Source organism: Heloderma suspectum, chromosome 2 (genome assembly GCF_057233095.1).
Source record: "Heloderma suspectum isolate Gila_16-S chromosome 2, 16-S_ref, whole genome shotgun sequence".
In the NCBI taxonomy this organism is placed as follows: Eukaryota; Metazoa; Chordata; class Lepidosauria; order Squamata; family Helodermatidae; genus Heloderma; species Heloderma suspectum.
Genome location: NC_139459.1, coordinates 180,267,267 through 180,294,185, shown reverse-complemented (window position 1 = coordinate 180,294,185; position 26,919 = coordinate 180,267,267). Strand labels below are relative to the sequence as shown.

Sequence of the window (26,919 nt, the reverse complement as noted above, 5' to 3'; positions counted from 1 at the left end):
ATCTCCACTTACCTCTTTCCTCAAAAACGAATCTTCCCTAAAATTTGGGAAGGGCAGAAGCAGGGAGAATTAGCTACTGCAGAGGAGTCAAACAATAGACCACAGAAGTTGGCCGGAGGCTTCTCTTTCCCTGAGTGTTTAAATTAAGTCTCCTCTGGCTTTCTCTGCCTCCTGGTGAGGGGGTCTGCAGGATATTCAGTGGTGCCAGGCTGCTCTCGCATGATGACGGTAACATGTACCTCTGGGTGTGTGTGTGGGGGGGGTCTGTCTGTCTATCAGCTATCCATCCATCCACGATCTCTAACATGACAAACCCTCTGTTGCAGTTCACACTGGGGAGGAAGGGGATAGAGACTTTCCCTGTGCTACTGCTGGCCTGGGAGTGCATTACTGAGCAAATCCTTCAGTTGGTGGCCCTTCAGCCTTTGCTGGGTTCAGAATATGCCCCCTGTTAGTTAGGCACATCACACTGACATGCTTGTCCAGTCTTGGCTTGAACACCTCAATAGAAGAGGATTCCTCTGCTTCCTTTGCGAGCCCTTCCATTGGCAAGGGCTGCCCTTGTAATTAAGAAGTTCTTCCTAATCCTTCCTCAGATCCTCCTAACTGTCCAAGGGACTCATTGACTCATAGGGTTGGAAGGGGCCTACAAGACCATCGAGTCCAACCCCCTGCTCCATGCAGGAAGCCTGATTCCCAGGCGGTCTCCCATCCAACGACTAACCAGGGCTGACCCTGCTTAGCTTCCGAGATCAGGTGCATCCAGCCCTTTCAGGCCCGCACATTCACTACTGGTTGACTATAGTGATAACCTGCAGATGTGTGACTGAGCCATCACAGACGAATTACTTTAGAGCTTTCCGAGCACCCAGTTACCTCTCAAAATGCAATACTGCTTGGTTAAGACAGTTTGGACATCCAGTGAGAGTTGAGTGTTGAGTAATCACATGATGTACCTGTGTATGTGAACTGGCCCTGTCACCCTAAAGTTTAGAGCAGTCTTGTCCTACTCTGAGTATTTAGGGAGAATTGTTGGTGAGAACGGGCTCTTTCTTCCACCAGGCATACACCAGCACCACTAAGGCCCCCTTGCAACTGCGAGAGAATCATGACATTGCCAAGGTGATGAACCTCATTGTCTTTCACACTAAGATGCTGGATTCTTTGGAGGAGCTGATGGTGGAGACATCGGACCTCTCTATATTCTGGTGTGTACTTGGGATGGGGGAAGGCAGAACTGACAGCAGAGCAGATTTTGGCCAGGCAGGGAGCCTGTTGGCTGTCAGAAGATAGGCATCATGACAGGATTGGGGTTGTATGTGTAGGGCAATAGCAGAGCAGAACCAGCAGATTTCAATCTATGTATTTAATTTGGAGAGTTGTCCAATTTGGGTTTGTATGTTTACTTTGCAAACTTTGGATTTTTTAAAGAGATGGCTAGAAAAGAAAGCCCCTACAGGCTGAGTCCCTGGTTAAACTGTTGTTGTTACATTTATATCCTGCCTTTTTTCCTCTTGCAAGGAACCCAAGGCAGCTTGCGTAGTCCTCCTCCCCTCCATTTTATCCTCACAACAACCCTGTGAGGTAGGTAAGACTGAGAGCCAGTGACTGGCCCAAAGTCACCCAGTGAACTTCATGGTAGAGGGGGGACTAGAACCCAGATCTCCCAAGTCCCAGTCCATCATTCTAACGACTACACCACACTGTCTCTCACACTGGATGCAAATGTGGTTCTAATTCTCACAACCATTCAGGGCTGCAGTGTGGTATTTTCTCAGGTCTGCTGAATCATTCATCAGAAGAATAAACTGCAACTTGGTGTTCTGTTGCAGAGCTCCCTACTGTTGGTGAAACAGAAGGTTGCGAAATAGTGAGTCCTGTTTGAGATGCATAGTTCAGATGACCTGTTTGGTGTGCACTAGGCTCAACCCACTTGCCCAAGTGGGGTCAACACCAAAAGTATATGTCCTGCCTGGACAAGACCAAGAGAGCCTCTGGGTCTGCCCATAGTCTGTCATCAGGCCCATGTTCCAGTCCTGCCTGCCTTTCCTGCATTGTGCTGTTGCCTGTTCCTTGGAGCAATAGATTAAGGGCAAAATTACAGAATGCATGGGGGATTGCATATGTCATGGAGTACCACTGTCTCATACTTTGGGCCTCACTTGTAGCACACTTGCCAAAAAGATTGGTTATGACTACTATAAAAAGTAGGAAGTCATGGACAAGAGGAGATCACAAGAAGCCTTTGTCTATGGTGCTAAGTGCAAAAAGTCATATCTAGACTACTGAAATCATCATTCAGAGCATTTTAGTTCCTCGGCATTTATCACACACTTGTCATTCCCTACTCACAGTTGTTTATGAGTTCTTTGGATGATGTCATGAACATCCAGTTTCACTTCTATGTCTAATGAGCACTTCTGACAAGTTTTTTAGAGCAGGAAAATGTAGCATTTAATTGTGAAAGCAAAAGCAACTTTTTTCACTTTTGCATTCACACTATTCTGATATACCATAGTGGCACCTAGAGGTTATGTAGTGGAAAAGCAGGAAAGGAAACACTCTTCCTGTAGTACTCAGATCTCGATTCTGTGATGAACCTGAAAGTACATCCTGTGGATTAACAGCCTCATGTAGAAAATGTACTTACTGAAGTAATTGTCAACAATTACCTATGTACTTACTGAAGTAATTGTCAACAAGTTTTCCGAACTGAATTCTCTGCAACCATGGCCATATGGACTAGGAACTTACTGGGTTTTAAAAAAATAAAGTCGGAGTGCTCCTTCTCATGACCACATTGCTCATGATGGATTGCTATTTTAATAGACCAGGTTGCAGGTTTGCCCATGACAAAAATGTTTACTTGAGACATTCAAAATTGGCTCAGATTGTGGACTGATGTGTCATTGGAAACCTTCCAAAAATGCATGTGGAAGATGTTGCATCAATCTCAAGTTATCAGCCCGTGGTGGAAATGCATAGTCACTTCTTCATGGGCAAATGTAGGAAAACTACCGGCTATTGTAAACTGCCTTGGTTGGATAATTTATCCTGAACGGCAGTTTAGAAGTTCATTACATAAATAAAAGTCCAAAATAAGATGGCACAGTACAAGCATTATGATTTTAAGAATGGGCTTTGAGTTTCTTAAAGTTCTTACATTCCTGTTGGCCCACATCAGTACACAGGAGCATACGCTTGGAGGTGATTGCTCCCATTTGCCATGATTCCCAATGTCTCCATTCCATTGACAGCTTCTATGTGCGTCTCTTGGAGAAGTCATTTGCATCTACCATGGAGGAACCATCCATGTTGCGCTACGCCATTGCCTTCCCACTTCTGTGTGCTGACTTTAGCTATGCCTCCCATCCTTTGTGCCCCGAGGAGGTGTGTATGCATTTGACCATTAGGGGGAAGGGTGGTGGTGGTGGAGGAGAAGCAGCTGGAGTTAAAGAGGCAAGGAGACCCACTGACAACTGAAATCACGGTGGATGGGTGCCCTTACTGGGCTACATACTTAGTTTGGCTTTTCTGTCCTTCTGTGTAGTCTGGATTGTGGGTATTCTTTCCTAAACAATAATAATAATTCTGCATCAAGGTAATCAAAATTCTATAACTATAAAACAGAACTTTCTGCCCTCTATGAATTATGCAAAGCAATTAGTAGTGCATATATTAACTTGTCTGAATACTTCATTCTGTATTATATTGCATAATTTAGGCTGCAACCCTTGACGTACTTACTAGGAAGTGTGTCTTATTGAACACAGTAGGACTAATGTTGTTAGGCTTGCAGTTCTATGCTCAGTTACCCAAGAGGAAATTCCACTGGTTTCAAGCTACACGGTTTGCCCATTTGTCAATGTGCTGTTCACTTTGCACAACTGGATGTTGTAGCAAGCAACTGCAGGCCTTTACAAAACCATCCTTTTGTCCCTGTCTTGTGACGGTGTACTAGAACAGGCTCTGGAACTCCCTGCCAAGGGAGCCTGGGTTGACCACCCTTCTCTATTGTCCTTCTGGTGACAGGCAAATATGTTTTCATTCAAACAGCTGGAGGGGTTTTTAATGAGTTGGTGCTGTTTATTTCTTTTATTGTTCTGTTTTTAATGTAATTGTTTTTATGTTATGTTTTAATTCAGAATTTGTTTTTAAGTCAGGTTGCATTGTTGGCCGCCTTGAGCATCATTTTTTGACTGGAAAGGCAGGCTGTAAATCAAATACATAAACAACAAGTGCCTGCTGCCTATCAGAGGGAGGTGTGCAAATGATAAGGATGGCATCTTGGGTGCGTCTTTCTTTCCCCACTCCAGTTCCCTCATCTGCGGAGCTGTGCCTTGGGACTGTGTAACAACCTCCTGGACGAGATCGCCCGCCACGCTTGCACGTGCATCTTGGACACCTGTGCTGAACAGTGCAAGTTGAGTGAGCAGGTGGGGAGGCAGCTCCTTCACGGTGCTGGGGAGTGGGCATGGGAGGCAGGTGAAGGGAGTGGGGAAGGGGGCAGTGGCTCAGTGGGCATTCATTGTGGCCCAGGCTAGTCCGATGGCAAGTATTCTGATTGCTGAAAATCGGGGTGCAAACAAATGGGGGGTGTGAGGGTGGGCAGAACAGATGAGCAGTTCAGCCCGCCAGCCCCGTGTCCACACTGGGCACGTTGAACTTAGAAAACAAATGGGGCTGGGAGGGTGGGCGGAACAGATGAGCAGTTCAGCCCGCCAACCCCGTGTCCACACTGGGCATGTTGAACTTAGAAAACAAATGGGGCTGGGAGGGTGGGCGGAACAGATGAGCAGTTCAGCCCGCCAGCCCCGTGTCCACACTGGGCATGTTGAACTTAGAAAACAAATGGGGCTGGGAGGGTGGGTGGAACAGATGACCAGTTCAGCCCGCCAGCCCTGCACTGGGCACGTTGAATTTAGAAATGTTCACAGAAACAAAACTGAAGTGGAGGAGGGGGCCCCAGGTGGGTATAGCCCCATTTGAACGCTGCCAGATGCCTAGCACTGCAAATGGCTGGCCTGATTCATCTTCCTTGGCAGGAATCACTGCATGTGGTACCTTGCATGGTCCTGCTCTCTCTTTGAGGCCACTATTGTTTGGTTTAGGTGGGTTAATCTGCAGGGGGGTGGGAGCATTGATGTGTGAAGGGTCTGACTTGGGAGTAGTAGGTGGGTGATTGGGTCTCTTCTAGTACATTAATGTAAGAGTTCAGAGTGGAGTTAAAATCGTATGTAAAACAGCAGATCCTGGGTGGAGTCTTTTGGTCGCATTCTGGCAGAACCAAAGAATGGAACCTAGCTGAGGCTATGATGAAAGAAGCAGGCTAGGCTCTCCATATCTCCCAGTGCTTTCTGTAGGAAAAAATAAATGGAATGCAGGCTAGCATAGATTGAGAGGGGCAAAACCTACCCCTTCCTTGACACTGAGAGCCCTGCCCTGCTCCCCAGAAGGGGGTGCAATGTGTCTGTATGCACAAAATGCACAAAGGGTCATTGTGCTCCCCACTTCAGTCTACATGCTGTCCCTTTATGCTCCATCTTGTAACAAAAGGTGCTGTATAGCATAAAAGTGTTGTCCAACCCTGTGCCCAAAAGGCAGGGCTGTCTCTTCAACGGCCCCCCACAAATTAGCTTATGCAACCCAAACCACAGTTTGTCACAGGCAGTGATCATGGCCAATGACTGGGTACCCACATCATGCTAACCCACACTCAGGGGTTGGGTGTGGGTTGTTGTGAACTGTGGGTTGTTTTGTTGAACCGTGGGTTAGAGTGTCATCTGAACCCAGGACATTTTCTGTAGGGTGGCTTGTTAACCATGCGGTATAGTTTGTTTTTCTCAAAGAAGCCACCTTGAGAACCCATAGTTTGTTGTTGGGTTGTTCAGGGTGGTTAACAGCCACACTGCATGGTTAACAAGCCATACTGTGGAAAATGTCAGACATGGGTTCAGACAACACAGTAACCCATGGTTCATCAAACAACCCACAGTTCAACAACAACCCACACTCAACCACTGAGTATGGGTTAGTGTGTTGTGTGAATAGCTCCAAAGATTCAAGCCCAGCCACACTGTAGAGCAGGGGCAGGCAATTTAGTGCCCTCTAGATGCTTTGGACTGCAATGCCCATAAGCCCCAGTTAGCATGGTCACTGATCAGGGATTATGGGAGTTGTAGTCCAAAACATCTGGAGGGCACCAGGTTGCTTACCCCTGCTGGAGAGGAAAAAAGGCGGCCAGGTGGGGTGGGCAGGGGGCAAGCAGGGGACCCATGTTCTCTTGCTTAAGGATTTTTCCCCCTTGGCCTCAAATATGGGCATCACTCAAGTCCCTTTTACATGCAGCAGCAGCATGTGACCTGCTTTTCCACAGGTTCATCTCACGGTGCTACCGTAATGTTTAAATGCCTGCTAACCATGTGACTGGCCCCAACTGCACAGACAACTGCATAGTCATTGCCTGGCTGGGTTTAGGGGCAAGCGATCCAGTGGTTAGGACCTGCATGGTTGGCCATACGGCTGGGAGAACTTGAAATATGATAGCAGCAGCTTGGCACGAACCCATGGAAACGTGGCTCCCATGCTGCTGCTCCTCACACCTACAAGGCACCTCAGATCCTAAAGCCAAATGATACCCATCCACTGGGCCTTTCAGAAAGGCATGATGTGTGTTTGTGGAAAGGGGTTGTCATGTCTGGGCAATTTCACATCATCCAGCAAATTGCTGCTATTTGGGGCATGCTGGATGCCCCCAAAGGAAGGGGCCAGCAGTTGGAGGGAGGAGAGTATACCAAGGAGTGTTTGGAATGACTGGCTTGCATAGCTGCTTGGTGTCTGTGGTTGCTTTGGTTCCATTGCACCTGGTTTTCCATACTTGCTGAAGCAAGCCTTGTCCTTGGAATCATGATCCCCCCCGCTCCCCTCCCTGCTACCACCGTGCTTTGTCACACACCCTCGCATTTTTCACATCCCCAGCTCCTGCCCAAGCACTGTGCTGCCACCATCAGCAAGGCCCGGAACAAGAGAGCCCAAAAAGCATCATCCAAGAAAGGAGAGCCAGAGAGGGACAAGCCTGGTGCGGAGAGTCATCGGAAGGACCGCAGCCTGGTCACCAAGTAAGGCCACGAGCCTGCGCAGATTTTGCTGGCTAAGTTTCTTCATACCAGCAAGATTGAATTGATGATATTCTGGATACCTTTGAGCCTGACCATTCTGTTAAAACAGCCCACTGGCCAAGATTGAGACTGCACTTATAATATTGGTTTGCAAGGAAGTATCACCATGCTAGTTTCAAATTTGTTCTATAGCAATCTTGTGTGGGCGGGTGTGTAATTAGGGCCAAAAAAATCATGCTATGGGAGGTCTGTGATCATATTTCCATGTGTGTGTGTGTGTTTAACTTAAGAGCAACCATGGGGGATTCCAGTTCTGGTTGGAGCACTGATTACTGGCGAGGGGATGTTTAAACTCCCTCCCTCCTCAGATAATTTCCCTGCTTGAAATTGCACCTCCCAAGCTGCTTTTAGTCCCACTGGAGGAAAAAAAGGCAGGCATGATACAGGCACATGTCTGTTTCCTACAAGCTCTACCTCTCATTCAAATCTTCACCAAGGTTGTCCGTAGAATCCCTGTCCAAATGTCTGGAGACGGTGAGTGGCTGGATGGGGAGGAATAAGCTGAAGCTGAACCCTGACAAGACCGAGGTACTTTTGGTGGGAGACAAGAGGAGGCTGGGGGATGTTGACCTGGTGTTGAATGGGGTACGGCTACCCTTGAAAGACCAGGTCCGCAGCCTGGGGGTCATTTTGGACTCCCAGCTGTCCATGGAGGCTCAGGTGTCAGCTGTGAGCCGGACAGCGCTATATCAACTCCATCTGATACGGCGGCTGTGCCCCTTCCTTCCCGACCATCTGCTCCCATCAGTAGTACATGCCCTGGTCTCTCGTTTAGACTACTGTAATGCGCTTTACGTGGGGTTACCCTTGAAGACGGTTCGGAAGCTGCAGCTGGTACAGAACGCGGCGGCTCGCCTGATTAAAGGCAGCCGCCGGTGAGATCACATCACTCCAGTGCTGAAGTAGTTGCACTGGTTACCAGTTGTTTTCCAGGCCAAATTCAAGGTGTTGGTTTTGACCTTTAAAACCCTATATGGTTCCAGCCCAGCCTATCTTAAGGAGCGCCTCCAGCAGCACCAGACAGGCTGCTTAACAAGATCAGCCTCGGATGGCCTTCTCTGTGTCCCATCAGCCAGGACAGCTAGACTGGTGGGGACAAGGGAGAGGGCCTTCTCTGTGGTGGCCCCCACTCTGTGGAACTCCCTCCCTAGGGAACTCCGCCATGTCCCCTCTTTAATGAGCCTCTGCCATGCATTAAAAATGTGGTTGTTCAGGGGTGGGGTGGGTTAGGGTATTTTAGAAAATGTTTTTATTGTAGAATTGTATTGTTTTAAACTGTTTTATTATATGCTTTGTACATTGCCCAGAGTGGCTGGGTGACCAGCCAGATGGGCGATTAATAAATTTAATTAATAAATTAAATTAAATTAAATAAAGCAAGGCTACCAGTAGCTTGGGGACTGGGAGGATTTTGGTTGGGAAAATGGTGCAGAGGAGGGAAAGGGTTAAACACCTCCTCGTCCAAAGCTGCTGCTCCAATCAAAATGGGAGCCCCCTCCTCCCCGCTGTCTGCTTTTAAGTTTGTTTGTTTTTAAGCGAGACAATCCAATCACGGGTCTCTCTTGCCATGTTCTCCTTCCTCAGTTATAGTGGTAAATGAGGTTGAAGCAGACATAAGTGGATGATGTTTCCCCTGGAAGAGGTAATAAGCATAGCTACAGGGATTCAGTGTATGTCTGCCCCCTCTTCCGCTACATGTGGGATATTCTGCCACTGAAAACACTGCATAGTGCCACTGCAGGTACTTTTGAAGAGGCTTGCTAGAGCCAACGGTGTAATGAATGAGAGCTTAGGCCAGTTTACTCAGGAGTGAGGTACAAGGGTGGGAGTGGGAACAGATGCAGTTCCTGATTTTGGAGGATGTGTGTGTTATGGCTCCTCTAGGAGAGAAATAGAGGAATGGAAATTGTGGGTTGTGTTGTGAATATTGTTGGGTCCTTAGTGGTGGGGGAGGGCAGAATTCTGGTCTTGTTAGGACAGCAGCAGGGAGTTCTCAGCCCGTGGGGCAAATACAGCCTGCAAGGCCTTCTCATACAGTCTGCCAGTTACATTACATTTTCTCTATCTGTGTGTGTGTGTGTGTGTTGTGCGCTTGTCATTCCCTACTCACAGTTGTTTATGGGTTCTTTAGACAATGTAGAGCAGGGAAAATGTGGAATTTGTTTGTAAAAGCAAAAGAAACTGCTTTTTTTACTTGTGTATTTATGGTATTCCACTCCACCACAGTGCCACCTAGAAGTTATGTAGCAGAAAAGCAGGAAAGGAAACACATGTCATGTAGTGCTTAGATCTCAGTTCTGCAATGGAACTGAAAGTAGATACAGCAAATTAACAGCCTCATGTAGAAAAGCTCAGAGCCATCAGGCTAGGCGAGTGATATGATGAAAGAATAGAAGACACACCTGGGCTCCATCTACATGAGCCTTTTAATCTGGGGCGGCTGCGAGTTGAGATCCCTCAGGACAGATGACATAGTCACCACTTCACAGCCGTCCGTGGTTTTCTCCCAGAAAATGCGGATTTCCGAGGAGGCGTTTTGCTGTGATGTTTTTCATTTGCTGCAGGTTTCCCCACGGTTGCGAGCTGTCTGTCCCTTCCCTAAACCAACTTTGCATTTTGCAGTGGGCATGTTGTAGGCATGCATAGTGCTTGTGTCACTCTGTGATGCCCCTTTACTCCCCATCCCTTTTCAGCTGCGCGGTTACAGAGTCACAGAGAGGCGTTTTCATTTATTTAATCACACTTTCGCACATTTTTGCAGCTTCATATCTTCGCAATGGTTGCTTTTGGACTCAGCACCCAAGGGCCGGGGGGGTCTTGGGGGAGGACCAACTTTGTTCTGGCCTCCATTTTGGAGCGATGGGTAGGCACGTACCACTCAGGCCTGTGAGTGCGAACCATTGCGAGAGTCTCAGGCTGGGGAACTGACAAACAGGTGGTGTGGAAATGAAGGAGCACAGAACACCCACTTTTTACCTATCGAGGGACATTTAGACACAACAGAATCCCTGAAGTACAAAACAGCCACTGCAGCGTTGTACCCCCACACTCACGGGACTGCACAACTTCACATTAAAGTATAATGGCAAAAAAAAGGGCACGGCGAGTCTCTTAGGGAAGTGTGCAGTAAATCGTGAGTGTATCCCAGCAGAAGCTAATTCGAAGCTGCAATGCTGCGCAGTTGCGACAGGGTGGGGGGTGAAAGCAGTGCCATGTAGACAGGGCCCTGATGAAGAAAATTGTATGGATGAACATATTCTGAGGTGATGGAAACAGGGTTCTCCTGCTGCAAGAGGAATATCCTACCCTATATCTAACCTTTTGGGTGCTTCTGGAATTTGACTCACCAAGTTCTTGCCTGATGTGTACTTCTCCCTTTTCTAACCCCACCCTCCATCCCCAAACGAAGCTATGGGTATTGGAATCAATGGCTCTGACCCACTCTCAGCTGCCATTTCTTTTTTCCCTCCCAGTCTGGACAAGCTGCACCTGACGCTGACTGAGGTTTGCTGGAGCCTGAACCAAGTAGCCAGCTTTGTTGTCTTTGAGCATCTAGTGACTCCGGCGGAGTACCTCACCAGCCAGCTGGAGGCGCGTCTCAGCAGGTACACGAAGGGAGCGACGCAGCCGCGTCGACAGTGAGCCCGTAGCGATGGGCCATAATGGCAGAGTGTTCATGTGGTGCTCCAGCCTTCTCCCACCTGGGACCCTCCGGATGCATTAGACCACAACTCCCGTCATCCCCAGCCATCACAGCCATGCTGGCTGGGAATGACGAGAGTTGTGGTCTAATGCATCTGAAGGACACTGGGTTGGTGAAGGCCGTGCCACAGCTTTTGCCCCCTTTTGGTAGTAGGTATGACTGGGATAGGCAGAGCAGTGTGCGTGAAGGTGGCACTGGGTGCACGTCAGTAAGGCCCCACTTTTGTTAGATATGGACTCCTAATGATGAAAGGCAGGCAGGCCCCCTCCCCTTCCCCCCCAACTTGCTGGTGCTGCCATCTGTCCCATTCACCTGCTTCTCAGAGAGTCTGTTGTCTGAGCGCTTCCAACCTGGCAACCGTATCTCCTGCAGGTCTGCTTGCAAGACTGAAAAATCTGAGCCACCTAGCATCTCCTGTTTAGCAAAGCGCAGCTTGATTTGCAAAGCAGGGGAAGACCTCGGCTTTGATCTTGCAGCAGGCTTTAGCAGCTGTCTTTGACTACCACGTCGGAGAAGACAGCTGTTGCCATTTTCCATCTCAGTCAGAGGATGTTTCATCCTGTCCCTGAGATGCGTGTGGGACTAAGGACTGCCCCTTGCTTCCCTCTTTCACTCTTTAAGACAGGAGTGGGCAGCGCATGGACCACACGCTGTTCCCCCATGCCCCATTTTCCAGCCACGCTACTGCTGCTGAGTTTGCTCCAGGCTCCAGCAACAAAACAGCGATTTTGCAAGCGCAGAAGGCATGTGTGGAGCTCGCACCTCGTTTGCAAGCAGAATTGTGCTCCCAGGAGATGTTTGGGAGCATGATTCTGCTTGCAATCAAGGTGTGCACTCCCCCACGCCTTGTTTGCTTGCAAAATTGCTGTGTCTTTGCCATTGGCATCAATTCCAGCGGGGTTGGGGTGTGAGTCCCGTTGGGTTCCGGGGGTGGGGGAGGAAACAGTGTTGTCCCCCGACCCCTAGAAGCTGCCTACCCATGCTTTAAGGGCTCATTCTGCTAGATCACTCTCTTTCTGTTAGTAATAAATTATGAAATAGTTGTTTTGATACTGAGTGTTATTGTTTTTTAAATTATGTATCCGCTATGAAATTGTTTTGAATTTTCTTTGTTATGGAGATACTATGGATAACAATGTATTGTTGACATATTTATATTTTTGATTGTTTTGCAATGCTTTGTGTGTGAACCACTTTGAGCAGGTGTAAGCAACCTGGGGCCCTCCAAATGATTTGGCCCACATCTCATAGAATCAAAGAATAGTAGGGTTGGAAGGGGCCTATAAGACCGTCAAGTCCAACCCCCTGCTCAATGCAGGAATCCAAGTCAGAGCATCCCTGACAGATGGCTGTCCAGCCTCGTCTTGAACGCCTCCACTGTGGGAGAGCCCACCACCTCCCCAGGTAATTGGTTCCATTGTCATATTGCTCTGACAGTCAGGATGTTTTTCCTGATGTTCAGTCGGAACCTGGCTTCCTGTCACTTGAACCCGTTATTCCATGTCCTGCACTCTGGGATGATTGAGAAGAGATCCTGGCCTTCCTCTGTGACAGCCTTTCAAGTACTTGAAGCATAGCCAATGTTAAGGGATTATGGAAGTTGTAGTGAAAAACACCCGCAGGGCACCAGGTTGCCTACCCTTACTTTGTGTGGAACACAAATGAAGTGACTAAAAGTGACCCGCAAAGATTAAGATCCCTGAGCTGAGCTTGCCTAGATCACATCAAAGCTCTAACCATAGAGTGGCTGGGTGACCAGCCAGATGGGCGATTAATAAATTTAATAATAAATAAATAAATAAATAAATAAATTCTGATCTCTTTGAAAGGGAGCTGAGCTGGGTTTAGTGCAAGCTAATTAGGTGAGTCAAGGGAAGTAGATGCTCAAGCCGTGATTTAATTTTTAAAGCAGCACCAGTTTTCCAAAAGCAGCCGTGTTCAGCCAATGCAGCTCTCCCTGAGTTTGCTTCTTGCCAGCTAGCTGCAAAACTCAGACTTGCGTCTCGTTCATTGGCTGTACTCACAGCTGCCAAAATGTTCTTCTGCTCTCCCTGCTTCCTCCCCAGCAGATCTTTGCTCTCATTCCCAGGCGTGCAGATGGGTATGACCTACCTTCCTGGGTCTGGAATGTCACCTGGCCATCAGTGCTCTTTAAGAAAGCCCCTTAAGCTATATAGCATAAGCTATATTGGGGAGATTATGGCTGGAAGGGTAGACACTAATTGGTAGATGTCAAGTGTGGAGGTGCTGCCATTTTGCTGTGATTTCTTCTCTCTCTTTTTTTGTACTTCCAAATGCCACTCACTTCCCCACTCCCACCCCCAGGTCCCTGGTGCGGCTGGCAAAGCCAAACCCAAGCTCTCCAGAGTTAGCCCGCCCCTTGGAAGTAGTGGCGGGGGTGCAAGCCTACACTACTTTCCTGGTGTCCCTGATGCATCGTGTGGGGCTGGATACTGGGCGCCTCCTCCGGAACGTGCTTCTGCAGCAGACCCAGTCGCTTGATGCAAATGGCGAACAGACCCTCACCACGCTCTACACCAACTGGTACGTGGCTGGGGCATGATGACGGTCTGGAAAAATGAAGGGGTTGTTGGGGCCACTGTACCGTCATAGTAGGCAGGACGTAATCTGTTCCAAGGCTCACCAGGCTTGGTTTCGTTGCCAAGGCTCAGCCCTGGAATATTTGAGGTAGTCACAAAGAAAGATCCTCTGAGCATATGCAGAGGGCTTTCCACAACTCAGCCTTACCCAGCCCGGTGTTGAACAACAGCATGGCCATGCTGGCTGGGGTTGCATGTTTGTTTATTTATTTACTGTATTGTATTTGTTACATGTGTATCCCACCTTTTTCTCCAAGGAGCAGTGCACACGATCTTCCTCCTGTCCAATTTATCCTCACAACAACCCTGTGAGGTAGGTTAGGTTGAGAGTCAATGACTGTCCCAAAGTCACCCACTGAGCTTTATGGCTGAGTGGGGACTTGAACCTAGGTCTCCCCAATCCAATACTCTACGCATTACACCACACTGGCTCTCAACACAATAACCATGCTGGCTGGAGATGTTGGGAGTTGTAGCCCAACACAATGTCCTTGCTGGCTGGGGATGGTGGGAGCTGTATTCCCAAAGATCTGGAGGGTGCCTTAACCACTGAGCAGCCACAATCATACAACTGAGACTAGAGCATAGGTTCCAGGTATAGTTGAATCTCTTCCTTTCCATTTAAGAAAATGCCAGAGAGAGGCCAATGTGGGCATGGGCAGTCACTGATCTCATTCCTCTGGGCCAGAGTCCTCTTAGAAAGGCTTTCTCATGGCCATGACTCCTCTCTTCTCCCCCAGTTTGGGAAGGTAGCGTTTGGTTGTACCTAGATTGTAACAGGTTTTCTTTGCTGCTTCTTTCCAGGTACCTGGAGTCACTTTTGCGCCAAGCGAGTATGGGCTCCATCGTCCTTTCGCCAGCAATGCAAGCCTTTGTCAGTGTACCCAAAGACGGGGAGCAGACCTTTAGTGCTGAAGAGTTTTCCGATATCTCAGGTAGGCCTAGTCCTGGAAGGTACAGGACCGAGTTGCAGTAGCGGCTCTTAGCACAAGCTTAGCACCTGTTGTCAAGAGCTGGGCTAACAAGTGGCTGTTTATCCTGGATGGTCTTGGACCTTGTTGCCCGGTAGGAGCAGTGGAATCTATGAACAAGCCTGACTTGGCCCAGGTGAATTCTGAGTCATGTGGGTTGTAGCCGATGTTTCAGTCTGAAGAGGCAGTGCGTAGTGCGGTGAGGGAGGCGCAAGTCAGGGAAGACGGGAGCTGGAGACTGGGAAGTCAGGTGAAGCAGAGGTTAATGCAGTAGTCTTGTCTGGATGTTTTGTGGTCACCTCCAGAATATTCAGGACTGAGGTCTGACCTATCCTGAAAGGAGTGGCTGGCCGCCATATAACAATCAGGAGACGAGGGGTATTCATTTTATGCCATGCCAAAAAGACTCCCAGAGCATCTTACAAAGATAAGGAATGAGATAGCCCCTGCCCTCCAGCTTCAAATCTAAAACAACACAAAAGGAAAAGGGATTGGGAGGGAGGAAGAAAAAAGCAAATTCAGGCGCTAGACTGAATAGGGGGAGGGGCTGTGGGTCAGGGGTCGAGCCCCTGCTTTGCTTGCAGGAGGTCCCAGGTTCAATCCCCGGCTTCTCCGGGCAGGGCTAGGAAAGAATCCTGCCTGAGACCCTGGAGAGCCGCTGCCAGTCAGGGTGGACAGTACTGGGCTAGATGGACCAAGGGTCTGACTCAGCATAAGGCCGCTTTCTGTGTTCTTGTGTTCTGTGTTCCTACTCTTAGTTACAAAGTTCAGTGGGAGTTGGATGTAAACACAGTGGAAGGGTTGCTGCTTCCTCTCCATCTAATGGCCTCAGCAGTGGCAGTTAGAAGCAAGAGCAGGGTGGGCGTGTGTGTCTCAAGGCTGGTTTCCAGCCAAGCAGAAGACAGGTCTGAGAACCAATGAGAGCTTGAAATGTCATGCAGAGGGCTGAGCCGAGGACCTGTTAGGCTTTTCTGTCCACCTGGTTGGCTAAGGCCTCTGCTGCTGCCTCCGTAATCAAAGGAGGAATCAACACCTGACATCCCCTGGGAAAAGTGATCAAAAGAGAGGTTGCACTATGGCCACCACGTGTGTGCAGATTATACTGTTGGGTTTCTAAAAGGACCACGTCACGCCTTTTCCTTCCTGTGCAGAGATGCGAGCGTTGGCTGAGCTGCTCGGTCCCTATGGAATGAAGTTCCTAAGCGATAACCTCATGTGGCACATCACCTCGCAGATGGTGGAGCTGAAGGTACGAAGCCAGGACTGGGGAAGCAAGCTAGGATTTGCTGTCTTTCAGCAAACCTCGGACCCATACGGTGAGGGAGAACAGGGGCACTGACCAGAGCAGAGGTGCCAGGTGCTAGAAATTCTCTTGGGGAGAAATGTGCGGATTGGACCAGGATTACTCGTTGTCTGAGTGAGTTTCTCTAAGTCTTTGCCTACGCGAGCTGAAATATACTAGCAGAACTGTTATCTTTGCACTGTGCTACACCTCCCCCTATCAGTTCCTCCACTCTCATGCACACCTGAGCCACAAGACCAAAACAGTCACGCACCCATTGATGGGAATGCTGTCCTGTCGTGCAGTGTGGCGAGGTGGTATGTTATGCACCTCCTGGTGGAACCCTTAAGACTCTTTCCCCCTTTGCTGAATCAACCAGTTTGGTAAGGCCTCGAGAGGGAGGGAGGGGTTTGTATGCACAGCTTCAGGAACCATGTTAGTTTTGGACTGTCCTGTTAAAGACATGATCATTTTCCAAGTCTCCATATGATATAATAAAATTTTCCTCCTAGAAACTAGTGACGGAGAATATGGATGTACTGGTTCAGATCCGATCTAACTTCTATCATCCGGAGCAGATGGCAGCTCTAATGCCCCGTCTAACTGGTAAGGATCCTGCATGGCCCTGGTCTTCCATTTCCTGCCCCAGAAACTACCAAACACTCATTAGGTGGGGCTAACTTTGGAGTGATGGCTTTTGTGCTTCTTCACACAGAGCTTTTATCCTGCTATTGAGATTGGTTACTCATGGAAATTTGCGGGTCCTTTAGATGACATTGTCAACCTCCAAGGCATCTCCTGTACTTTATTCGATTTTTCAAAAGGTTGGAAATAATGACCTATCAAATTACTGCACTTGAGTTCCACTTGAGCTCCCTCCTGAAAAGAGGAAAAGCTGCAATAGGAGGAACTAGACCATACGGGCAGTAGAATGGAACTTATGGAAGACTCAGATAGGGGGAAAAGGAGGGGGAAAGGGCGGGGAAGGATGCGCGTATAAAGGGAGTCCGTTATGGTCCTGCATTTAAAATGGAAGCAGAAAGCCCCGTTTTAAACGCGGGATTTTAGGCTGATGTAGAGATGCTCCTTGGCTGTTCCTCTTTGAAGCAATGGTTGACATAGGACTTCACTGCTTGAAAGCATCAACATTTTTTTAAGCTGCTGCAAAGAGGCAGAGGGATTCAGGAGCACGGGTTTGTATATGTGGGTGGAATGTTCAGTAAACCCACATTACCCCCTCACCCCCCCAGATAGGCACACTGATCCATGAGTAAAACAAAAAAAAATCCAGGCAGGAAAATTCTAAATCCACAATTAGGCAATACCTATATTAGTACTATGCCACTAAAGACTGAACACTTCACCAGGCTAGGTGGTATAAGAGGCAGGTGATGGGGGAAGGAACAGAAAAGTTCAAAAATTAGGCAGATCTTGTGGCCAGGAGGACTATAGTGTAGACTCAAAATGGTAACTGCAGACCGAATGAGTCATTGGTAAGTGTTGCAGGTGTTGTTGTTTATTCGTTCAGTCGCTTCCAACTCTTCCTGACTTCATGGACCAGCCCATGCCAGAGCTTCCTGTCGACCGTTGCCACCCCCAGCTCCCCCAAGGTCGAGTCCGTCACCTCCAGAATATCATCCATCCATCTTGCCCTTGGTCGGCCTTCTTCCTTTTGCCTTCCACTTTCCCTAGCAGCAGCATCTTCTCCAGGGTATCCTGTCTTCTCATTATGTGGCCAAAGGACTTCAGTTTTGCCTTTAATATCGTTCCCTTTAATATCAGGTTGAATAGGTAAGGTGAGAGAATACAACCCTGCCGTACTCCTTTCCCAATCTTAAACCAGTCCATGGTTGCTACTTGGTCGTTATACAGATTCCTCAGGAGGCAGACAAGATGACTTGGTATCCCCATACCACCAAGAACTTGCCACAATTTGTTATGATCCACACAGTCAAAGGCTTTAGAATAGTCAATAAAACAGAAATAGATGTTTTTCTGAAACTCCCTGGCTTTCTCCATTATCCAGCAGATATTGGCAATTCGGTCTCTAGTTCTTCTGCTTTTTCGAAACCCAGCTTGTACATCTGGCAATTCTCATTCCATGAATTGCTGGAATCTACCTTGCAAGATCTTGAGCATTACCTTACTGGCATGTGAAATAAGTGCCACTGTTCGATAGTTTGAACATTCTTTAGTGCTTCCCTTTTTTGGTATGGGGATATAAGTTGATTTTTTCCAATCTGGTGGCCATTCTTGTGTTTTCCAAATTTGCTGGCATATGGCATGCATCACCTTGACAGCATCATCTTGCAAGATATTAAACAGTTCAGCTGGGATACCGTCATCTCCTGCTGCCTTGTTATTAGCAAGTGTTGCAGGTATCAACCCCATATATCTGTCTGGACCCTTCAGAAGCTGTTCTTCAGTTGCCCCTGGGTGAGGCGGGTGGCTATTAAGAAAAGGACCTTTTCAAAGAAGCTTGCCTGGTCTCGACATTGTGGTCTTTTTGACACCAGGTGAAGACCTTTTCCCCCCAGGCTTCTTAGTCTTTCAGTTTTGTTTTTAAATGTGTTGTTGTATTTTTAGACCTTCACACTGCTGCTGGCTTTTACTCTGGTTTTTACTTTGGTTTTATTCTGTTTTAAACTTTTAAAAGTTTTACATTTCTTCACGAGGTTTGGCTATTGGGCGGTATAGAAATGTAGTAAGTAAATAAAATAACAGATGACTCCTTGCATTCTGGGACAAAGAAGCAATGAGTGACTCCCATCTCTGAAAACGTTACAGATCAGCTGCAGCTCAGATCTATCTCTTGCTCTGGCCGCAATGCGCAGCTTCCAGAAGAGGCGCCGCCCTGCTATCGCAGTGCCTAAAATCCAAATAACGCCAGCCGTATTGCACATCCTGAGTGGGGTTTCTGTTTAAAGTGGTTAGACTGTGCTGCTTTTCATAGGTATATCCCAAGCAGGTTCTGTACATCTAGGAATGTTGTGGCTCCTAGAAAATCGGGACCAATCACCATGTTGCTCTCCCTAGCCACAGAAAATGTCCTGAAGAGGATGACCATCATTGGGGAGATTCTGTGGTTCCGGTCCATGGCGCAGGAGGGCCTTCGAGAGGTGAGTGTTTGCACACCTGTGTGCATGTAGACACAGGGACACCCAGAGCAAATGTGTCCCTTCCTACTGTTTGGGTTTGTTTCTGGTGATGCAGGATGGAAACGCATCAGGGTGATGGAGGACCTCTGGGAAAGGCAGGTAGTGTAGCATTACAAGGAGCATGATGAGTAAATGCTTCCCCTCTCTTTCATCATTTCTTGCCCTCTGGCTCTTGACAGGTCTTCACCAGTCACTGCCCTTTCCTGATGGGCCCCATCGAGTGCCTGAAGGAATTTGTCAACCCTGACATGGACATAAAGGTAAATTTTCAATACCCTTTCACTCTTCCTGGTATGATAAGAACATAAGAAGAGCCCTGCTGGATCAGACCCAGGGTCCATCTAGTCCAGCATTCTGTTCACACAGTGGCCCGCCAGCTGCCGAGCAGGAACCCACAAGCAGGACATGAGTGCAACAGCACCCTCCCGCCCATGTTCCCCAGCAACTGGTGTACATAGGCTCACTGCCTCTGGTTCTGGAAGTAGCACAAAGCCATCAAGACTCATAGCCATTGACAGCCTTCTCCTCCAGGAATTTGTCCAACCCCCTTTTAAAGCCATCCAAATTGATAAATGCTATGAGGAGAGTCTATTGTATAACTTCGCTTCTGTTCTCCGATGTGTCTTCCAAAGGCTGCAGGGACAGTAGCATTAGTTCTTTGAACCCTGCTGTCCCTGGCTTTGCAGCATGTTGGGTAGAAATGTTTGGGTGTGGCAGAGTATTTATCCTGCAGTGGCCTTCTACCAGCTGTGCTGAAACTCTGCATTGTACTAATGTACGAAACTTGCAAGGGGGGAATTCCATGGTCAAGTTAGTAGGTCTACAACTCAATCAAGGAAATGTTAGTCAATTAATTGCTCAGTTAAATCTGCATAAATTTACACATGAAAAACCCAATTGTTCTAAAGAAAGCAAAGCATTCTTCAGAACGTAAGGAAAGCCCTGCTAGATCAGAAGAAAGACCTATGTACCTCAGTATCTTGTTTCTCGAAACGGCCAGCTAGATGCCTCTCTGAAGCCCATGAACAGGACATGAGCACAATAGCACCCTCCCTTTTATGTTCCCCAGCAACTCATATGGCTCATACTGGAGGTAATAGTATAATCATTGGGACTAGCAGCCATTGATAGCCTTATCCTCCATTTGTCTAATTCCATCTTAAAGACATACAAGCTGATGGGCATCACCCCATCTTGTAGGAGCAAACTCCATAGGTTGACTGTGCACTGTGTGAAGAAGTATTTCCTTTTTCCTTTTGTCTGACCTGCATCTCCCACTATTCAGCTTCATTTGATGACTCAGAGAGCCTGTTTTCATGTCACAACAGCCCACCATAGGTTAATTTACCCACGGGGGCTGTCGCATTGTGCCAGGTGCCCGCGGACACGATTTTTGCCTGCTGCCAATGGGCACCGGGCTTGCTGTGTCTTGTCATGTTGTGCGAACCCAGGTGGCAGGGGTTGTTTGAGGGTGGCTTGAGGATTAGACAACCCTCAGATAACCCTAAAACAAGCCAGGAGTTAACTGAGGCTTGTCTAACCTTCAAGCCACCCTTGCCACCAAGTTTAACATGACACGGCAAGCCAGTCACTCATAGACACCCAGCGTGATACAACACAGCAGCCCCCATGGGTAAATTAAGCCACAGTGGGTTGTCTCTAGTATTATCAGAGAAAAAGTTCTCCCTATCCACTTTCTCCACACCATGCATAATTTATACACTTCTCTCATGCCCCCACCTTACTTGCTTTTTTTTTCTAAACTAAAAAGCCCCAGATGTTGTAACTTCTCCCCATAGGGGAGTTGCTTTGTCCCCTCAGTAATTTTTGTTGCCCTTTTCTGCACCTTTTCCAGCTCTACAATGTCCTTCTTGTGACATGGCCACCAAAACTGTATACAGTATTCCAACTGTGGCTGCACCACAGATTTCTATAAAGGCATTATGTTATCAGCAGTTTCATTTTTGATCCTTTTCCTAATGATTTCCTAACATGGAATTGTGCTTCCTTTGTGCCAACCTAGTTAATTTCATTTCATTTATTATATTTCTATACCGATAGCCGAAGTTCTCTGAGTGGTTCACAAAAATTAAAAAACCATTAAAATATATTATATAAAGTATAAAACCATTCACCTAATGACATAGAACAAATAGCACACAGAACAAATATATCTAAAACAATCTAAAACAATCAGCCAGAGACAATCAAAGAGAGTTCGCTAATGCTGCCAAATGCCTGAGAGAAGAGGGCAGTTTTAACCTGGCGTTGAAAAGATGACAATTGTGTTTGTTATGAAAATAGCAACTACGTGGAAGTTTGAGCTTCAGGACCAGGCAGGATAATGATGATGGTGGTAGTTGTGATAGAGGGAGTTCAACTGTTTTCCTCCCTGCTAAGATCCCAACAAAATTTCCTCTCCAAAGGTGCTATTTGCATTTCAAAGGAAGCTTCTATTGTTGCAAATGGGAGCTGGGTGTTTTTGTCAGGATTGTGCAGTTTTTGTCAGGATTGTGCAGAGAGAAAGAGATCGGGTTCACACAACATGCTAACCCACACTCAGTAGTTGAGTGTGGGTAGTCATTAAACTGTGGGTTGTTGTTGAACTGTGGGTTATCATGTTGTCTGAACTCAGCCTACCCCACAGGCTCTATTCCTCTGCCTTTACAAATTCGAATGTGTTGTGAGTCCCAAGACTTTCGTTGCAACCCCCCCACCCCGTATCTTCCCCAATAAGAAGATAGAAGTTTAAATGTTCTTTTAAAGGCGGTACAGCATTACTGGCCCCCTAATTAAAATGTAATGGTGAAAACCTTGAGTGAATGGCATTGGGCAGGACAGTGGACCTGGGAGCTGCAGTTGTGTGGAGTTTTCAGATTAAGCATAAAGGCAAATCTGACACTGAGCACCCATGGCCTTAAGAGTGTTTCAAGGAATGTCTGCATGTTTCGTATTATTCCAGTGGATGGCCCTGCACAGGACTCTAGTGAATCCATTGCCTTTGGTTAATGGATTTCAGCCCAGTTCTAAAGACTGAAGGTTTAGGATTCATGCTGTGCTATCATTCCAATTCCTTATACTCTGCACGGCTGGACAGTTTACATCAGTACATCAATGGCAGCAAATAGTGGGAGGGGATCGAGGACACAGGCTCACATCTCTGCCTTGACTACTTGAGGCTCACCTCCGCCCCACTCCCAGGGAGGAGGGGCTGTGTCTCTTTCCTGTTCCATTTCTCTCCTGGCTGCTGAAATGATGGGGCAACTCTCATCTCCCTTGGTGCTGATTATCCTTTGACATGCCATGAGTTATCCAGCTCAGTCCTGGTCGATGCTGTCATGGCAATGACAATGCGTCCTTGAGAATCTCTGAAGCATTTTGCCTTGTTTTGTGATGTGCTGATCCATATCCCACCCAGCTGCAGAGCAGGGACTGTTGTGCAGGTCTAAGCTTTGGGTCAGATTAGTAAATTGGTTCTGCTTTGAAGCCCAGATGGCAGAAGCATCAGAGAAAGGATAGCCAGTATCCTTCCTCTTGTGTGATTTTGCTAGCAATTGTGTTTGCAGCAGTTCTAGGAAGTGAGTGGGTTGTCTTAAGGATTATTAAGATAATGTATGAGAAGTGCTTTGAAAGCTCTCTGAAGGGTTATATAAAAGTGTCAGATATAATAATAACAACAATAATAATAATAATAGGAAAGCTAGGAGTTCTTTGTCACTTGAAAGTTTGTGTACTCCCACACCAGCAACCAATTATCCTATTAGAAGATATTACCTCTGTTGTGCTCACCCCACTTCTGCGAGTGGTGAGAAGTTTCAGGGGTGCAGCACTTGAAAGGAGGTCACTGAAGACTTCTGTCATTTTGTAATATACAGGTTGAGCATTGGTGGAGGAGACAACGGGGCTGTTTACACAACACGCTAAACCACACTCGGCGGGTGAGTGTGCGTTTTTTTTAACTGGGTTGTTTGTTGAACCATGGGTTAGCGTGTTGTCTGAACCCAGGACCTTTTCCATGGGGTGGTTTGTTAACCATGCAGTCTGGCTTGTTAACTGCCCTGAACAACCCAACAAAAACCCATGGGTTCAAGGTGGCTTGTTTGAGAAAAATAAGCCACATTGCATGGTTAACAAGCCACCCTGAGGAAAATGTCCTGGGTTCAGACAACACGCTAACCCATGGTTCAACAAAACAACCCATGGTTCAACAACAACCCACACTCAATCACGGAGTATGGGTTAGCATGTTGTGTGAATCCAGCCATAGCTTAAACACTCCAGTAGGCAGGCCAAGTCCAGTGCTCCCACATCAGATCTCTAGTGAGATAGCCAGCACTCCAAGATGCTTACAGGGCCCAGCTCTCTGACCTGGTTCACACGACATGACAACCCACCAGGGGTGATCATCCATGGTGGGTGGTTGTGACATCTGAACCTAGCGTGGTTTCCATAGGGTGGCTTATTTTTCACAAACAAGTTATTGTGAGAACCCATGGTTTGTTGTTGGGTTGTTTAAGGTGGCTTGTTTTCAAGGTGGCTCGTTGTGATGTCCAAACCTGGCAGGGTCCTTCATCATGGATTGTTGGGAACAGCTAGAAAGCCACCCAGCAAGAGCAACAGCTCCCCCTGCTGTTCCTTGCAATCTCGCTAGTGCTGCTGCCATCCTCCCTCATCCCTTGTCAGTGCCCTCTGCCCCCTGTTCCTAAAAATCAAGAAGAAAGAACATTGGAAAGTGCCCTGAGCACGTCTGCAACTTTTGTTTTTCAGTTTCGTGCAAGTACACAGATGTGAGAATCTGCTGCTATGAAATCTGCATAAGTTATCCCTCAGCTTTACTGCTCCGCCATGAAATTTGCATAGATGTAGCAATCTGCCTCACTGCTCTGCCACGGAATTGTGTAATTTCCCCCTCAAATGTATTGCTCTGCCATGAAATTCGCATATATTTACCGATCCCCTTCACTGCTTTGCCTTGAAATTTAGGTATGTGTACCTTGAAATATCTTTACCAATCCACCTCACTGCTCTGTAACCTACATGTATATTTGACAGCTAACAATGGAGACCACTGGAGGAAAGTGGCAAGGATGAAGGGGGGTGGGGGGAGACAAAAGCGGCCAGCCGCTGCAGGAGAAGGATCTTTTGGGGCTGGTGTGCTTATTTCGGGAGTAGGTGGAGCAGCCTTTAAAAAGAAAGGGAGGATGAAATTGACAAGGACATCGACAAGAGGGGAGATAACAGTATGCTTGGCTGAATAGCAGACATGTGGTCTTGGGCAAGATCCCCCACCCCCCAAGAAACAAGGAGTTCTGCCACATAGACACCTGCGATACATGATGGGAGCTGATGATGGGGGGAACAAGCCACAGCAAGCTGCAGAGTGCCCGATTATCTGTTGGGTTAGCAAGCCAATGATCAAGCCATGGTGGCTTATTCTCAGGGTGGCTTTGCATGATGTGTGAACTCACCCTCTGTGAGTGGGTTTGCACATAACGAGAAGCTACCATGGGGGAATTCCCTGAGGGACTTTTCATTGTGGTGGTGGTGGCCATTTTGAATATTCAAGCCATGAGGGGGGAGCACTGTACTTGTCATTCATTATGTGCGAACCCTGTAAGGGTGGGTTGTTGGGGTGCTGGACAAGCCACTCAGAACCCATGGGCTGTTTTAGGGTTGTCCTCACCAGGTTCGCACATAACGACAAGCTACGCTGTGCCCCGCTGTGGCTCAAATATCCGAAATAAGCGGCCACCAGGAGACGAGAAGCCCTGCGGGGAAATTCCCCCACAGTGGCTTGTCCTTTCATGCAAACTCGCCTTCTGTGTCTCTTCTTCTGTCTCATTCAAAACTGCAGTCTTTTGTTCTTCCGATGCACAGAGGCACCTTGCCTGGCTAGGGTTTAGAAATACAGATGAGTCACCTCCTCCTACCGTCGCCTCACAGTCTGCGGCTATCTTAGTCCCGTGGAAACTCATTGCTGTGCTTACCAAGTCCAAGTATTGCTTCAGGGCAAATGGCAAGAATCTGATAGGAAAGCCACATGAAACTATTTTTGTAGCCAGGTTCCACCCAAGCTCTATCAGAAGCCATCTGGTCATTGGTGCAAAGCAGGTGCCCAGATGGTAGCCAAGCGGAGTTCAGCAGCTGGGAGGGGTAGCCTGACGGTCACGCAGCCTGACAGCAAGTTCCTAGGAAATCTACCCAGGGTAGAGGCAGGGTTCTCTTGCATTTCTCCCAGGACTCTGCTCCAGCCCTCCCTGCCATTGGATTGCTGAGCCAGGTCACGGCAGCTGCATCTTTGCTGCTACCGACTGCTGTCCCACCCTCACTGCTTTGCTGGATTGCAGCTCTCACTGAGTGCTGTGCTAACCTTGTGCTTCCTAGGAACATGGCAGGTTCCGCACATGTTCTTCTCACCTGAGCTGGGACCTCTTTGTGCCAGCCCTCCCCTTCCCCCCAATTCTGCACCAAGGTAACCAAAATTCTTGGCCCACATTCTGCAAACAGTACAAACATGTATCTCCTAAGTGGGTTTGAATACATTGGCATCTATATTTGCACCTGTCTATGTGACGCTCCATCTTTAGTTATAATTAACTAAGGCCAGGCTGGGTATTTGTGCTGAATTCTTAAATTCTAACACAGACTACCCTAAACAGACAAAACAAGAAATTTGAGGGGGAGAGAGAGAGAGATGTAATGGTTGGTTTTGCTACAGTGTGCAGTACTGATTTTAATTTGAAGTTGCTTAGATTTCCTTTTTCAAATAGCGTTTGAATGCAAATTGCAGGAAACACTGAACTATGGAATAAAAGATGCATGCTTAGGCTAAGGAGCCATGTAGTTATGTGGAGGGCGGCCGGGGAGTGGGGGTTGGAAAAACAACTGTATATTTTAAAGCTATGATTGTACTTATGAATCATCAGCTTGCGACCTTTCTGCCCTGGCTCCTTTTGTTACTTATAGTGTACAAGCTGCCATGTCAGGAATTACTCACGGAGGCATTGCTTCGCTTTTTGTCATTTAAATCATCCTACCTGTGCACCTTAGTTCTGAACTTCATGGATTATTCCCTCCCCTCCGTTGAATATATATTCTCAGTTTGTCCGGGTTCCTGCCGCAAGGGGCAGCTGTTCACCGCGGTATTGGCTCCAGTGCTGTCCTGTCCCTGAACTACCTAGACAGGCACAGCAGCAGGCAGGGAGTGGCGCGCAAAGAATGGAAATGTTGGGGCTGATTAATTCCAAGGCCAAGTGGTTAGTGCTGTTCTCTTCCTACCTGCTGCCTCCTCCCTGCTGCCTCAGACTTAATTACAATGATGATTAGTGGTGAGGCCCTGTGGATAAATAGAGCAAAACCCTGATTTGCATCCCCAGCCAGTTGCAGGGGGAAAAGACATTTGGATTGTGTCAGGAGAGGTGGTGAGCAGCTCTCCTGAGCAGAATGACAGTGGGGCACAAATCAAGCTGTGTTAGGAGCCGTCCAGAAGAAGAGAGGCACGGGCTTGTGGGGGAACCAGGATCACAGTCAAATTGCCTTGTTGGGAGCCAATTACCTGGAAGGGTTGGAAGGCCATTTTTACCCATGCCAGGGCCAACTCTCGTCAAGGGTGGGGGTGGAGTGGGTGGTTGATGGGAAGCCTGTGGATGGCTACCTAGCAATTGCCGATCCTAATCTTTCAAGGTCCGTTTCTCATAACATTAGGAACACAGGAAGCTGCCTTATAATGAGTCAGACCCTTGGTCCATCTAGCCCAGTATTGTCAACACTGACTGGCAGCAATGGCTCTCCTGGGTTTCAGCCAGGCAAGAGTTTTTCCAGCCCTGCTTGGAGATGCCAAGGATTGAACCTAGGACCTTCTGCATACAAAGGTGCTCTACCACTGAGCTATGACCTCTTCTTCAGGTTGGGCTTTATAACTGAGCAAGGACAGCATCGCCAAACTGTATGGACCCCTTCCCCCAGTGGTGTGTGTGTGTGTGTGTGTGTGTGTGTGTGTGTAGGGCTGGTTCTACCATTATGCGGGC

At 47.8% G+C, this 26,919-nt stretch overlaps 1 protein-coding gene across 2 annotated transcripts in view; it reads left to right on the top strand.

Moving 5' to 3' along the window:
* Window positions 1–26,919, top strand: part of NCKAP1L (NCK associated protein 1 like) — an 84,376-nt gene that overhangs the window by 26,167 nt on the left and 31,290 nt on the right. For both annotated transcript variants that reach the window (XM_084836520.1, XM_084836521.1), the window contains exons 16-26: window positions 1,063–1,208; window positions 3,258–3,390; window positions 4,317–4,436; window positions 6,979–7,118; window positions 10,652–10,783; window positions 13,207–13,425; window positions 14,286–14,416; window positions 15,604–15,701; window positions 16,247–16,340; window positions 18,771–18,853; window positions 19,072–19,152. In XM_084836520.1, coding sequence (XP_084692646.1) covers window positions 1,063–1,208; window positions 3,258–3,390; window positions 4,317–4,436; window positions 6,979–7,118; window positions 10,652–10,783; window positions 13,207–13,425; window positions 14,286–14,416; window positions 15,604–15,701; window positions 16,247–16,340; window positions 18,771–18,853; window positions 19,072–19,152 — 1,377 coding nt within the window. The remainder of the gene's footprint in view (window positions 1–1,062; window positions 1,209–3,257; window positions 3,391–4,316; window positions 4,437–6,978; window positions 7,119–10,651; window positions 10,784–13,206; window positions 13,426–14,285; window positions 14,417–15,603; window positions 15,702–16,246; window positions 16,341–18,770; window positions 18,854–19,071; window positions 19,153–26,919) is intronic.